Source organism: Diabrotica undecimpunctata, chromosome 2 (genome assembly GCF_040954645.1).
Source record: "Diabrotica undecimpunctata isolate CICGRU chromosome 2, icDiaUnde3, whole genome shotgun sequence".
Classification (NCBI taxonomy): domain Eukaryota; kingdom Metazoa; phylum Arthropoda; class Insecta; order Coleoptera; family Chrysomelidae; genus Diabrotica; species Diabrotica undecimpunctata.
This window is the reverse complement of record NC_092804.1, coordinates 131,720,818-131,736,865: the sequence shown is the minus strand read 5'-3', so window position 1 is coordinate 131,736,865 and position 16,048 is coordinate 131,720,818. Positions and strand designations below refer to the sequence as shown.

Sequence of the window (16,048 nt, the reverse complement as noted above, 5' to 3'; positions counted from 1 at the left end):
ATTGCGAGTTTTAAAACTCATGGCTTGGACATGGACTTATTATATGGCGTATATAAATTTAGACAAACCCACTTCTTCTTAGGGTGCCTGTCCGTTCCGAACGTTTGATGATTATTTTGTTGGTTGCTATACGAAATAGCCGTGTTGAGGTCTTTCTATACCATGCTCTCAGGTTAGCAAGCGAGGATATTCTTCTTCGTCCTGGGGCCCTTTTTCCTTCAATTTTACCTTGTAAAATGCATTGAAGTAGCATCCTAAGTAGCATCCATGAAGTAGTATCTGCCTTGAGTTCTCATTATATGTCCCAAGTACTGCAGCTTAGGGCTCTTCACGATGTTGACCAAATCAGCAGTTGTGTTCATCTTCCGCAGTACTTCTTCATTGGTGACTTTGTCTGTCCATGGTATCTTCAGGATCCTTCTGTTTGACCATAGCTCGAAAGCCTGAAGTTTTGATAGAGTTTCCGCCTTCAATGTCCACGTTTCTACTCCGTACAGAAGCACTGAGTACACATAACATTTAAGGAGCCTTATTCTTGTTTCTAGGGTGAGGTCATGGCTCTTGAACACAGAACTCATAGTCATGAATGCACTTTTTGCCTTTCCGATGCAACATTTAATCTCTTGGGTATTGTCCCACGACTCATTGATTATAATTCCCAAGTAGTTGTATTGTGAGACACGTTCAATTCTCATTTGGTTCACATACAGATTTGCTCCAGTTATGTTTTCCTTGCTGATGATCATTAGCTTAGTTTTGCTGGTGTTTATATCCAGTCCATATTTTCTACTTGTTTTCGTTATTTTGTTTTTTAATTTTTGCAGCCCTTCTATGGTATTGGAAAACACTATTGTATCATCTGCATTCCGTAGGTTATTGAGCTTGACTCCATTTATTGAGATGCCTTCATCAATATCTTTTAGACCCTCTTCAAAAATGTTCTCCGAGTACAGATTGAATATCAGTGATGAAATTATGCAACCCTGTCTCACTCCCCTTAAGATTTTGACCTGATCTGCATATTCTCCATTTATTCGGAGTGCCGCTAATTGATTCCAATACAGGTTAGCTACTATTTTTAAGTCTTTTCCGTCCTCTTCAGAGAAACGTACGTAAAGTACAATTATTATTTTCTATACCTTGTTTTTAAATTTTTATGACATTTCTCATAAATAATAGGAAATTATGTTTTTGTCAAATATTTAAGTTCGATAAGCGACAAGAAATTAATTTATTTTCATAATGATTTTAACAACCCGACCAATTTTTTATTAAAACGGTTGGACTTCAAAATTTTAAATTGTACTAAAATGATATTAATATGGCTATGTGTGTGTGTGTGTGTGTGTGTGTGTGTGTGTGTGTGTGTGTGTGTGTGTGTGTGTGAGAGAGAGTTGATGCGTAAGACAGTGGTGTTGCCAGATTTCTCCCAGTAGGTCACATTCTTTCTCAGCGGCACAGGAAACCTTTTTTTACGAGTGACCCTCGTACTAGGTATTAATAACAAATGACATCAACATTATATTTTTATAACTGTTTTTTATCAACTAAGCTAATTTTTATTTTTTCAATTTTAAATAATGTCATATGTTTTTATAAATAAATATTTTTTTTCTCATAAATTGTGTTTCTCTTTTACATTTACTGTATCTCCTTAAATCCATGCCCAATCTATAAGTGGCGTCCCCAAAAATGTGTCTTCTTCTCTATAAAATAGGCGTAGATCAAATTTTTTGCACCTGAGTGTAGTTCACAATCGAGATTATATTATATATTTTAATTTTATTGGGATTGTTCAATAGTTTGCAGATGTTTACATGCATCAAATGAAGTAATTAATGTGCTGTACGCTACGAGCGCTATATTGCAATGTGCTCCGCTATATCAACAGCTATCATTTTGGTCTAATTTGTCTTTGTCGGTCTAAAAATATGGTTATAAGGTAAGTCGACACTGCTCGAGTATGATTTTATCCATCGGACAAAATCCGTGAAATGAACTGTGAATAGTGAAAAGTATTATGGAATGACAATTCTAATTATATATGTTATTACTCACAAGGCAATGAGTATGATTCAGCGTTTATATATTTAAACACACAAGAATTACTTCTTTGTAAAAACATCAATTTGTTTGTAATCAATGTTTATCAAAATGACAAAAAAAGTTAAAAAACTAAATGATTGAAAAAAAAAACTAAAATATAATTTTCTTTATAGATCATGTTATTAATATAATATTCTAATGAGTTGTTATGTTTAATTTAGGTTTACAGTAAATATTTTTTAAGTTGTGATGATTATTTTACAAAAATGATAGCCACCGAGTCGTCGGTTAGGAAATCTTGCATGGAAAACGCAATTTTAAAGGTTTTTATATAACTTATAAGTTTTTTACTCACAAATTTGTTTCAAATGCTTCACTTTTTTCTGATGGACGAAAAAAATCGAAAATTTACCGTTTTTTGACCTTAATTTGTTAATAACTAATTAAGTCCAAAAATTCGACTGCAGGAAATATATAGGTTCTTGTTATAGAGGTTTATACTACTCAAACCAACTGTCGTTTGCCTGCCTTATTTCCCTGGGCTATTTAGGGCAGTATGCGTATCGAGAGGGACTCTTCACAGAAAACGGCACTGCACCATATCCTACAGAGGGTGGAGTATCTTCTGGAAAACCAAGAGGTGATTTCATTTCGCGATATAGAGGGAGCATTCGATAATACCTCCTAGTAAGCAATTACAAGGGAGATTCGTCTAAAACAAATAGACGAAATAAGCTGCAGAGGGATAGACTGCACGCTGTGGAACTGTGTAATAACGCAACGTTACTTGGGGATACAGTGTCAGCACAAGTAGACAGGCTATTCGCAAGGGGAGTTTTATCTCCTCACTTGTGGAATCTGATCATGGATAGGGTGCTAGCTAAGCTCGGCAACTACATGCATTATGTCCTGGGCTATGCGGATGACATGGTCATCTTAGCCCATGGCAAATTTACTAGCACAGTCAGAGATACAATAGAACATGCTCTGACTGTATGTAGTTACAGAATAGACTCAAGTGTAGGGCTTAACATAAGCCTACAGAATTCCAAAATCCTGAAATTTATCAGGAGGAATTTAGAGAGATTGGATCCTCTAAGCCTAAATGTTACCATCTGAATCTGATGAGTGAAGTAAAATATTATGGTGTAATATTAGACTCAAGGCGTACTTAGGATCAGCAGATAGAACGAATAACCAAGAGAGCGGAGTAATTATGGTGGAAAAAGATGCAGTGCCCTCCTCAATCTAACCAATGTGCAAAACTTGCTTTCCTCGGAATCACTTGCTTTACTCGATCTTCCTTCTTTACTTATACTTATAATGGGGTGGCGAGAATGGGATATTATAGACTGCGAGGAAACCTGAGCAACGTACTAGTTAGATTAGGACATGGTCAACATTATACATAAAATTAGGAATATCGAATGGATGATGATTTCTGTTCATATGGTACACATACATATGCCTGAAGTATCTTGCCAAGTGGGGATTTGGCCAAGAGATGTATGGTGCAGAGAACACTCAACCCAGACTACAGGATTATACCTTGTATACAGATGAGTGTAAAACTGCAGAAGAGTCGGGTGCAGGAATATTCGGTAGTGATGGAAATTTAAACATTCCTATTCCATTGGGACAATTTATATTCAGGCAGAGATTTTTGAAATCTTGCTGTTTGCAAGAAAAATTAACATGGGGGCTTTTAAATTGCCCTAAGCTGGACTCTAGGGTAGTGTGGGAATACCGAGATGAACTCGACAGACTGGCTAAACATAACAGTGTTACAGTGATATGGGTTCCAGGTCACCGGAAATACACGGCAATGAAGGAGCTGATGTTTTTATCAGGAGAGCATCAGCTAAAAATACTGGGGTCAGAGCTGCCCTAGGGGTGGATCCGAAAGCAACATAACTCACAAAGGGAAAATATTCCCGGTCAAACAGATGATAAAATGTCTATTGAACGGGTGTCCAATACTGAAGTACTACGGAAAACAAGCAATAATCATCTGGATCATAACAGGCTTCGTTACTATACTTGCGCCAGTTACGGGCACCTGCATACAATGGAACTGTTTCATGAAGATGTAGCCTCTGTAGCAGAGAACTTCAAACAGTCAACCATATCTTGCGTGTGATTCTAAAAATATATGGTATGTCATCCACTAGACCTGTACAAGCTGGTACAGGGTTCCCGAATCTTGGAATGGGTACTTTGAAGGAATTGAAGATGTACAATAAGCCAACTGGCTGCAATACGAACAGTTTACAACAGACGTCTTCCATGAAAAAAAAAAAAAAAGAAAAAAGAAAAAAAACGTGGAAGATGGTTTTTAGGAACTTAATAAGTTCCTAAGGCGGTTATAAAATAATAACCAAAGGCGAAGTATGAGGAGTTTTAAAGGGCACATTATATGAAAACAAACTAAAACGCATGTCCGCTGAAATTTATTTTAAGTATGCTTAAAGATGCTAAAATCTGTTAAATACCAATAATTATTCCACACAGTTCATTACAGATGTATTAGATGGTCTTGGACTAAAGCAGATGGTAAATCAAGCAACTAGAATCACCCTGTTCACATCGACTCTGCTTGATTATGTAATCACATCTACTGAGGCTAAAATCTTGTCTATTGAGTAAAACATATCCCAGAAATAAGCGATCATGAAATGGTTGTTTTAAAATTTGGTTGTGATGTCAAAACTAATATAAATAAATTTATTACTACTCGGAATTTCAAAAATTTAAATTAGTCAATTTAAATCTGATGTATGTTCCATGGTTAACTAATACCATCAGCCAATTAATGTTAGATAGGTATAAAGCACTTAATGCTTACAAGTTTACTAAAAATATAAATCAATGGAATGACTACAAAGTATTGCGTAGTAACAGCCATGACTATGAGGCAGAAAAAAATCATATTTTAAAAACATACATGATCAATCTTCTAAAGATATGTGAAATAATTTAAAATATTTGGTAAATAATATTGCAAAACCAAAAATAACTTCGAAATTAAATACGTGTGGAATGCAAATGAGATAAATAAACACTTTATTGAAGTCATACCAAACATGAAAGCAGATATTGATACACAAATATTCTATGAAAATAACTTTAAGTATTCCCTCAGTTCTTCTCTTACCTTTAAACCAGTATCTGAAATTAATATTGTACATATTATTAATAATCTTAAAAGAAAAGCTATTGATGATGATGGTATTAACATATTAACGCTGCAGCTGTGTATTCCCTTTCTTCTACCGTATATCACACATATCATTAACTATTGCTTAACAAATTCAATTTTTCCCACTAAATGGAAACGGGCACATGTTATTCCTTTACCGAAGACTAAAATTACAGAAAGCATGAATGAATTAAGACCAGTAAGTGTACTGCCTACATTATCTAAAATTTTGGAAAAGGTGATTGATATTCAGTTACAAACGTATATAAAAAATAACAACATAATCCCTATGATGCAGTCCGGTTTTAGGTCCAGATATAGCTGTCTTTCTGCTTTATTAAATATTACAGATGATATTTTTAGAGCCTATGACCAAAACAAAATATAAATTCTAATTCTTCTAGACTACTCAAAAGCTTTTGATACAATTAACCATAATTTGTTATTCTATATTTTAAAATATATTGGTCTAGAAGCGAGAGCAGTTAATCTAATGAAATCCTATCTTTCTAATAGATGTCAAGCAGTAAAACTTAATCAAAATATTTCTTCATTTCTAGATCTTAATACTGGTGTGCCTCAAGGATCTATATTAGGTCCAATTTTATTCTCTATATACACATCTAATTTTCCCTCTGTGTTTTTGTCCTGTTCACAATATTATTACGCAGACGATACCCAACTCTATATGTCATTTTATCCAAATGAGTGTGATCAAGCGGTAAATGCAATAAATCATGACCTTCTTCAGCTGCAGATTTTTTTCTCAAAATCATTGTTTAAAATTGAATACATCAAAAACTCAGAGTATCATTTTTGGGAGGAATCTCCATAGGAAAATATTTTTAGAGAATTATGCCAATCGAATTATCTTAGGAAATGACAATTTAATTTTTAGCAAAAAGATTAAAAGCCTAGGGGTTTGGTTCGACGAAGATTTAAGGTTTACATATCATGTAAGCATTTGTTTACAAAGAGCTTACGCCGTTTTAAAATTACTGTATCAAAGCCGTAATTTATTAAGTAGGGCCACAAAGTCATTATTATGTAATGCACTGGTGTTATCAAAATTAAATTATTGCGACGTGCTTTACAATGCGTGTCTCACTAAATTTGATTCATGGAGAATACAGAAATTGCAAAATTCTTATTTGCGTTTGATTTTTGGCATCAGGAAATTTCAAAGGATAAGTCATGTTTTCACCGTAGTCAAGTGGCTAAATATGAAAAATCGTCGGAAACTTCATGCTTTATGTTTTTACCATAAAATCATTCAAGAGAGTTCAATCATACCTGTACAATCGAATAACTTATAGGACTGACGTTCATAATCTTAATCTTCTTCTTCTTCTTCTTCTGGTTCCTATCCGTTTCGGATGTTGGAAATCATATTGGCAATCATGACCTTGCTCGCTGCGGCTCGAAACAGCTCCGTTGAGGTTTTCTTAAACCAAGTTCCGCAGCCATGATATTCTCCTTCTACCGGGTCCTCTCTTACCTTTGACTTTACCTTGCAATATATACTGCAGCAGGGAGTAACGGTGCTGATTTCTCATAACGTGTCCCAGATATTGCAATTTTATACGTTTGATCGTAATCACAATCTCTGGTTCCTTCTTCATTTTTTCTAGAACTTCCTTGTTCGTGATCCTTGCTGTCCATGATATTCTCAGCATTCTTCTATAAAGCCACATCTCAAATGCTTCAAGTTTTTTCATAGTGGTGTCTGTAAGCGTCTATGCCTCCGCCCCGTACAACAACACAGAGAAAACATAACATCTTAAATGTCTCATTTTTGTATCTAGGGATATGTTGTGACTTTTGAAGATGGCGCTCATTTTGTTAAAGACCGTTCTTGCCTTTCCTATGCGGCACTTTATTTCCTGTACATTGCTCCACTGTTCGTTTATAATAGTTCCCAGGTAGCAATACTGTTTTACTCGCTCTATCTGCGTCCCATTAATGTATAGATGAGCCCCATTTATATTCTCCTTGCTGATAATCATTTGTTTCGTTCAGTGGGTATTAATGTTTAGTCCGTACTGTTGACTGTACTCGTTTATTCTGTCCATTAGCCTCTGAAGTCCCTCTAAACTATCTGCTATCACCATGGTGTCGTCGGCATATCTAACATTGTTTACTCTTTCACCCTTTAGAAGGATGCCTTCGTCTATTCCGTAAAGAGCCTCGTTAAAATTTTTCTCTGAGTACATATTAAATATCAACGGCGATAGGATACATCCCTGTCTAACTCCACGTAGTATTTTTATGCGATCTGTTTCTTCTCCGTTAATTTTCATGTATGCGGTCTGATTCCAGTATAGTTCTGAAATTATTCTGAGGTCTTTGTCATTCAGGTCTGCTTCTTTTAAAATGTTTATCATCTTTTGATGTTGAACTCTGTCAAATGCCTTTTCATAGTCGATCAAGCACGCGTATACGTCGCAGTTAACGTCCCTGCATCTTTGAATCAGTACCTGTACTCCGAAATCTACACACTAATCTTAATCTTACACACAAGAATACCCTCACTGTACCTAAACATACAACATGCCTTTTTAAACGTTCATTTTCGTATTCAATTGCTTGCAATATTAACAGTTTGTCGTACAATATTATATATGTCCAGTGTCAAATTCAAGAGATTAATTTATGAGCAGTTGTTAGCTGAACTGTAATTTAAAAATTTAAGAATTAAAAAAAAAATAAATAGTTTATAATTTATAAATTTAATATGTAATATTTTTATGTTTCATTATAAAATACGATTTCATTATTTAGATATATATCTATCCTATCTTCGGGGGGTTAGGTAGAAGAGCAGTTGTATGCCGCTGTTACACAATGGTATAAAAACTGAATCTCGCCCTACTGATACTATATTTTATTGTAAAGAAAAATTTAATTTGTTTGTTAATAAAGACATTTATTATTATTACGCTATTGAGAACAACAAACTAATTTTCTTAACCATTTTCTTTCTTATAATAAAAATTACAAACTCATATTAATTATTCTTTAAGTGATAGTCTATTTTTTATTAATTATGTATTTTTTTTTTAGATCACTGGTATTGTAATAATTTCCGTGGGTGTCAGCTCCAAAGCTTACTTCAATGAATTTGATCAACTTATGGATAACAAATATTTCTACATTTCCGATTTTCTCATAGTCATTGGAGTAGGAATATTTTTCATCGCTTTCTTTGGCTGCTGTGGAGCAATGAAAGAAAATGCATGCATGACTACTACAGTAAGTAAATTATTGACAACTTTAGGTGTCAACCAGATGCTTTTATGGAAAACAAATATTTTAAAAATATAAGAAAAAGTTAAATTACTTTTTATTAAAAATAAATTAGGTTATTTTGAAACGAACTACATACACTTGGTGTATATTGCGAAATAATTTGTTTTTAATTAAAAACAAATTTGTACATTATCATGGTATTTACTAGCTTTGTTAACTGTTAAAAATGTTATCGACATTTGAAATGCTGAAACAGGAAATCAAGAAACATCTGTATTTTGAATGTGATAATGCCATTCAAAATCGCATTTTAACAAGTTTCACGATAACTGAACAAAATGCAATTCTTTATGCCGTACATTGCATACAAAGCTTTCTATTTTCTTATTTTTACGCCTACCAGTGTTAATAATCCCATCGTTAATAGGAAAATACATCGCTAAAAGGGATTCATCGACTCACCCTAGATTTAATTTTTTTTTAAATTTTTTTACGTTCGTGTTCGTATACGTGATTAAAAAATATGACAAGCACAATTTTAGCCCGTCAACCCCTCCCCCAAAAAATGTCATTTTGAAGTCAATACTTCTTATCGCTTGGTATGATGTTTTGCACGGGCCCGAAATCCTATTCAGCGTGACTCGAAAAATTGAGACGGGTGTATTAATATATTTTTTTATAACAAATCGAGAACAAATCTATCGATTTGGTTAATTCTTATTTTAAAACATTTGTATAAAATAAAATAAAAATAAATTAAGTAAAATTATATAAAATTATAAAGAATTATAAAAAATCATTACATAAAATTATTATAAACAATTATAGGGCATTTGAGGGCATTTTGTCTATCTTAGCGGGGGTATCCTTTCTTTTATTAGTATTTTGGCACTGATTTTTGGACCTGACAGTCTATTTATGGTGTGCTTGATCTTGATTTTAGAATAAGAAAGTTGGTCACTTATTCAAATAGTTTCTTATTATTTTCTTACATGAACACGTAATTTTCTGTGAATTTTCGTTCCTCTGCAGTTCACCATTAAAGTGGTTTTCTTCTTGAATTATTTCATCTTCAAACTCTGATTCTATAGAATCTGCAAAGTTTCTCTTCTAATGATTTTTGAGAATGTTTTGGACACAGAAGGGCTCCTGTACAATGACTTTTTGTCGAAATATCTATTTATATTAAAAGTGTAATATTTCGGAAAAAAATATAGAAAATTTAAAAAATACTCATATAAATAATGAAAATTCTATGTGACAATTTGATTAGAATAAAATAGAATTATCGTAGGCAAAGAAAGATTAATATAAGGAATATAAAAGAGTAATCGCAGGTCTATAAAGGACTTGCTAATGAATTTCATACTACGTGATGATTTAGGCAGGCAAATCTTCTCAAAGAAGTTCATGTCATTTCACGATTGGTCTATAAAAATTCTATACGAATAGACACTAGTCTTTTTGGCGGATTATTGATTATGGTAATACTGCTTCTACTACGTGCTTCTATTGGTAGAATCAATAGAAACACAATTTGACTATCTAAACAAATAAATTCTGTATACAGCGAGAAGTACGTCAATGCTATTCACGACGCTTTTAGAACATACTTGTAAGAAAGCACATCTGAACGAGCACTGTATTAACACAAATGGAGATAAGCTCAGTCATTTGAGATTGTAGATGACATCGTCCTTATAGCGATCGTATGGATGATGTAATAATGTTTTAAAAATTATCTCACGCTTCCTTGGAGGTCGGACTAAAGATTAATATGAACAAGATGCAAATAATGACTAATTTGGTGCTAAATCGAAATATTGCTGTTGATGGAACGGATATTGTGCAGACTACATCGTATAAGTACTTAGGACATGAAATTCGGTTGGGCAGAGATAACCAAACATGTGTGTTTCAACGTCGCATAAAATTAGCCTGAGCAGCGTCTGGTAAATTAAACTATGTATTTAAATCGGGTCTACCCATATGCCGCAAAAGGAAAATCGTCGATCAATGTGTGTTACCTGTACTCACTTATGGAGCGAAATCATTAACAACCACAAAAAATGTAGTGAATAAGATTCGAAAAACGAAGAAATACGTCGTAGAACAAAAAGAGCAGACGCCTTTGAAAAATCGCGTCGCTAAAATGGAATTGGACAGGACACGTCGCCAGATTATCAGACAACCGATGGACAAAACGTATTGTCGAGTGGAGACCAAGACAAGAAGCAATACGGAGCAGAGGACGCCCACCAACTAGATGGACTGACGACCTGAAGCGTGCAATAACTGGATTCAAGCGGCACATGAATTGTATTTCTACTGTGAGGTATTTTGCATCTGCAGTTATATTTGAAGGTATCTCATTATTGCACAACGTGTCTGTAATATGATGCTAAAGTCTAAAGAGAATTTCTGCAACTGGTCTAACAAAATCATACATTTTACATATATATATATATATATATATATATATATATATATATATATATATATATATATATATATATATAATTTCGGTTTACAACGTTCTTCGACATCTTCCGATTTCCAATCTCCATCTCATTCTATCGTTCCATAGATCGTCCTCCAGTTCTCTTTCTCTGATTTCTTTATCAACTCCTTCTCTCCAACTTCTTTTAGGCCTTCCTGGTCTTCGCCTACCTCTTGGTTGCCATTCAAGAATTTGTCTTGGTATTCTATTCTCCGGCATTCTCCTTACGTGTCCGTACCATCTGAGTTGTGTCGTTTTGATGTCATCAACAATATTATGTGTAACCCCCATGATTTCTCGGACTCTCTCGTTTGTTATTCTGTCGCGTCTGGAGATTCCCGCCGAGCGGCGCCAGAAGTCCATTTCTGTTGCTCTAAGCATTTTCTCTGATCTGTCTTTTAGGGGCCACACTTCGCATCCATATGTTGTGATACTTTTTATTATGGTGTTGTATATTCTTCTTTTATTGTCTTTAGAGATGTTTTTATCCCACAGTACGCTGTTTAGTAAGGCTATGCCTTTCCTTCCCTGTGTATTTCGTTCCTTAATGGCTGCATCTAATTTTCCGTCTTGAGTGATCTTTACTCCTAGGTATTTGTAGTTATCACATAGTGTGATCTCTTGATTTTCCTCTACGAGAAGGTTATGTTGATCTCCTCCGATACTCATGTACTGTTTTTTCCATATTCACTTCCAAACCCCACTCTGTAAACTCTTCTAATAGTTTTCGCATCATGTAACTAAGGTCTTCAGAGTCCTGTGCGATGATGACCTGGTCATCCGCAAAGCACAGAGTGTACAAAGTTAAGTCTATTAGTGGTATGCCCATATTCGTACATTTTTTCTTCCATTTGTTGAGTGCTGCTTCGAGGTATATTTTGAATAATGTTGGGGATATACAGCATCCTTGTCTTAGTCCTTTAGTCACTTTGAATCCCGGTGTTATCAGATTTCCTGTTTTAATTCTTGTTGTTTGTTGGTAGTACAACGTTTTTACTGCTTCAATCAATTCTATATTTATATTTGTTTTCCCCAGTGCCTCCCATAATTTATCAAGCGGGATACTATCATATGCTTTCCTAAGGTCTACGAACGTCAGATGGACTTCTTTGCCACGAGCAACTTTCTTTTCAATTATCTCAGTAATAGAGAAGACATGGTCTATTGTAGATCGACCTGCACGAAAACCAGTCTGTTCTTCGGCTTCCATATCTTGGTATTCTTCTTCTATTCGATTTTTTATAATTTTCCCATATATTCTGCTAATACTACTAGTAACTACAATTCCTCTATAGTTTTCAGGTTTCGATTTATCTCCCTTTTTATGGATGGTGCTCATATGCGATTCTTTCCATTCCTCAGGTATTTCATGTTTATTTATGCATTCCTGGAAAAGTTGTCGTAGTCGTTGAATTAGTATTTTGGGTCCATGTTTAATGAGTTCCGGAGCTACATTTCCGGGGCCAGGTGATTTGCCATTCTTTAGATGTCTGCATACGGTTTCGACTTCTCTCTCATTTATTCTGATTGGTGACCCTATCAGCCTGACGCCTTGTAAACCATAGTTCTCTATCTGTTTGAAGGGTTCTCTTGTCTCTATTAGTAAATCTTTAAAGTATTCTTCCCAAGTTTGCGGTGATATGGACTGGATAATATCTCTTTTTCTGTTGTTTCTTAAATTTTTTAACAGTTTCCAGCTTTCTGAACTTTGGCTTCCACCAATGTATGTATTTATCATGGTGCACTGTTTTTCCCAGGATTCATTTTTCTTTTGGCATATTTTTCTTCTTACCATCGCTTGCATTCTTTTGTATTCGATTCTATCTTATTAATCATACATTAATCATACATTTGTGGACGACATTGTTATGATAACAGATATCTTAAAAGAGATTGGAACTATTCTTACTGAGTTAGATGCCGCCTGTAATGAAGTTGGTTTGAACATAAATTTTGGAAAGATGCAATACATGCCAAATCTGGTACCAAGCGAAAATCTAAAAGTCGACTGCAACGAAATTGGATTAGTTCATAAATATAAATACTTAGGTCATAAAATTCAAATTGCTAAGGACACCCAAACTGCTGAACTGCAAAGAAGAATCACTTTAGCATGGTCGCACATGCAGCTCTATCAGACATCTTCAAGAGCACCATGCCAAATTAATCCAGGCTACAGCAACCAAACTCAGAGTAGCCCAAAAGACGAATGGAACGCTCGCTACTTGGACTGACTCTTAGAGACAGAGTTAGAAACGAAGAAATAAGGACAGGCGCCACAGATGCCATAGAGCGCATAGTATGGCTGAACCGTAGACGTATATATTAACCTAGACCGAGCAGTCTGTAGAGTTAAGTGACAACACCATCTTTGTTGTTTTACTTTACTTTTCTATCGATTTAGGATTTTAAAAGGCACTGTTAAAATATTTTGAACATTGTTGATACAATGTCCCGCTTTACAAAGATATTTGTAGTTTAAGTTTATAGTATATAGTTTATCCTAAATTTAAAGATTAAATTAAAGGCAACGCTATGTCCTAAGTCTCAACAGTTGATTAATTCTTCGTTCATGGTAAGTCAAATATCTCATCATCGCAATAAGTCATAATCTTGTCATAATCTCGTAAGTCGATTCATACAAAAACAACATACATATTAGAAACATCATCCATGTGATATTCTTATTAACTTATCCCTTTATGAGTTCGTTAACTCATGAGTTAAAAATTATAAAATCCCTCTTCGTTGGGTATTGGCAGCATTTAAATTATAATTTTAGTGGTCGAGTCCGGAATGAAAAACAGAAGAAATTACAGGTCTATCGCCAAGATCAAAAGGCAGGTTGAAATGGCAAATTTGGTAATCATGAGTTGTCATAAAACTTTTGTAGTAATAAATATTTAATACTCTTTATAGTAATTGTATATTCGTTTTTAGTATTCAACTTTATTGGTTATTATATTTATTCTTGAGTTGGCTGTTGGAATTACTGCTGTAGTATTCAAGGGTAAAACTGAAGAATTTTTAGAGGACAGATTAGAAGAAACAATGTATACATATAACAACAAGAGCTTCAATGAAACTACAGCAGTTTGGGATACAATACAATCACAGGTAAGTGAAATAATTTTATTTTAAGGTACTAATACCGTCTAGAATTACCAAAAAATCAATTTTTACATTTTTAGATTCCTTTCACCTTCAAAAATAATTAAAATTAAAATAATAGAAATTCGAAGCCAATCCCGAGATATAAAGTATTTACTGTTAGTTGCGCGACTTTTATTTATTTACCTTTTTTTCCCAATAAATATCGGTTATTCTTTTACATATTGTATTTTTAGCTTTCTCATACATCCTCAGTTCTATTTCTATAGAATCGATTTTGAAATAACTCTACAAAAAAAAAGCTAAAAAAAACTTAAACGCGATTTTTTCGGACCTACGTTTTAAAACTGGCGGACATTTAATCTCCGGTAGATTTTAATAAACCTTGATGTATTTTGTTTATTTTGGTTTTCTCTTTGATGGCTTACCACGATTTGACAAAAAAAATAATGAAGTTTTTGTGACTGAAAAAAGTCGCAAGAAAGATAATTTTTGAACAATTCTTTAAAATGTCCGTCATTTTCTTTTTTTTTTATTTTCAAATTTTCTGGTAAACTATCACGTAAGGGCACTTCTTTTTTAAAACCCTTCTCGAATTTTATGTTTCACGTTCTAGAAATTAACTGTCAGCCATGGATCAGTAATTTTTGGACGAAAAATTTGGCGCCATCTTTAAAATACAGGAACAATGGAAAAAAACTTTATCTTCATAAGTTGTATAATAATATAATAAAAGTTTAATTGCCATATATAATAAATAACATTTCGAAGGATTCTATTTTAGGGAATATTTCTGAGTTGGCATTCGTTATCTTTTTTTTTAAGATCTTTCTTTGTAGTGTTATCTGGGTTCTTGTTTGAGGAATATAAATCACGGTAAAATGTTTGAGTAACTTTTAGGATTTCGTTCTTTTCTCTTATTTCTTTTCCATCTTTATCCTTCTCTGAGATTATGATAGGCTTTCCTAAGTTGGATCTTAGACATTTTAGGCCTCGGTTCTTTTCTATTATTTTTTCTACCTTGTTTTCATTATAGATCCTTAAATCTTCCTTTACTCCCTTAAGCTATGGCACAACTAAAGAACAATAAGGCTCCGGGTCCAGATGGAATACTTGTGGAAATGTTGAAGGAGGGGAGTGAAATTATTCTGGAGGAATTAAAAAATTCTTTCAACGAATGTCTTGTCAGAGGAGAAGTCCCAGATGATTGGAATGAATGTTTGACAATACTTCTCTTCAAAAAGGCAGACAGTGGAGATTTGAAGAACTATAGGTCAATCTCCCTGCTGTCCCAAATGTACAAACTGTTTATGAGAGTAATAACTAACAGGTTAATGTCGAAACTCGATAGCTATCAAACGGTAGAGCAGGCAGGATTCCGAAAGGGTTGCAGTACAGCGGATCATCTTCTGACAGTCAGAACGCTAATAGAGGAAGCCAATGAATATCACTTGAACTTATACATTGGCTTCGTTGATTATGAAAAGGCATTCGACTCCATAGAACTTTGGGCAATAGAGAGAGTTATGAACAACTGCAGGATAGACTCCCGATACAGAATGCTCATACATAATATTTACAAGAAAGCTACAATGAAAATACAAATAGATTCGCTATACCAATATACGCAAAACCAAAGCTATACCAATCAACAGAGGAGTTCGCCAGGGAGATGTTATCTCACCAAAGCTATTCACACTTAGACTGGAAGACGTGTACAAAGACATTAACTGGGTAGATAAAGGAATAAATGTTAATGGAAGAAAACTGAGTCATTTGAGACTGATGACATTGTAATTTTTTCTACAAGTTTCGAAGAACTACTGACCATGATGACTCAACTATTTCAAGCTTCGGAAAAAGTAGGTCTTAAGATGAACTTGGAAAAAAACAAAAATAATGACAAATACACCGAACATTAGAGAAATAACGTTGAACGACAT

The 16,048-nt window shown here is 34.1% G+C and overlaps 1 protein-coding gene across 1 annotated transcript in view; it reads left to right on the top strand.

Annotated features, from left to right (window-relative positions):
* The window catches only part of LOC140434885 (CD63 antigen-like), a 44,246-nt gene that overhangs the window by 7,778 nt on the left and 20,420 nt on the right, over positions 1-16,048 (top strand). The window contains exons 2-3 of the mRNA XM_072523494.1: positions 8,309-8,497; positions 13,935-14,111. Of these exons, the coding sequence (XP_072379595.1) occupies positions 8,309-8,497; positions 13,935-14,111 (366 nt within the window). The remainder of the gene's footprint in view (positions 1-8,308; positions 8,498-13,934; positions 14,112-16,048) is intronic.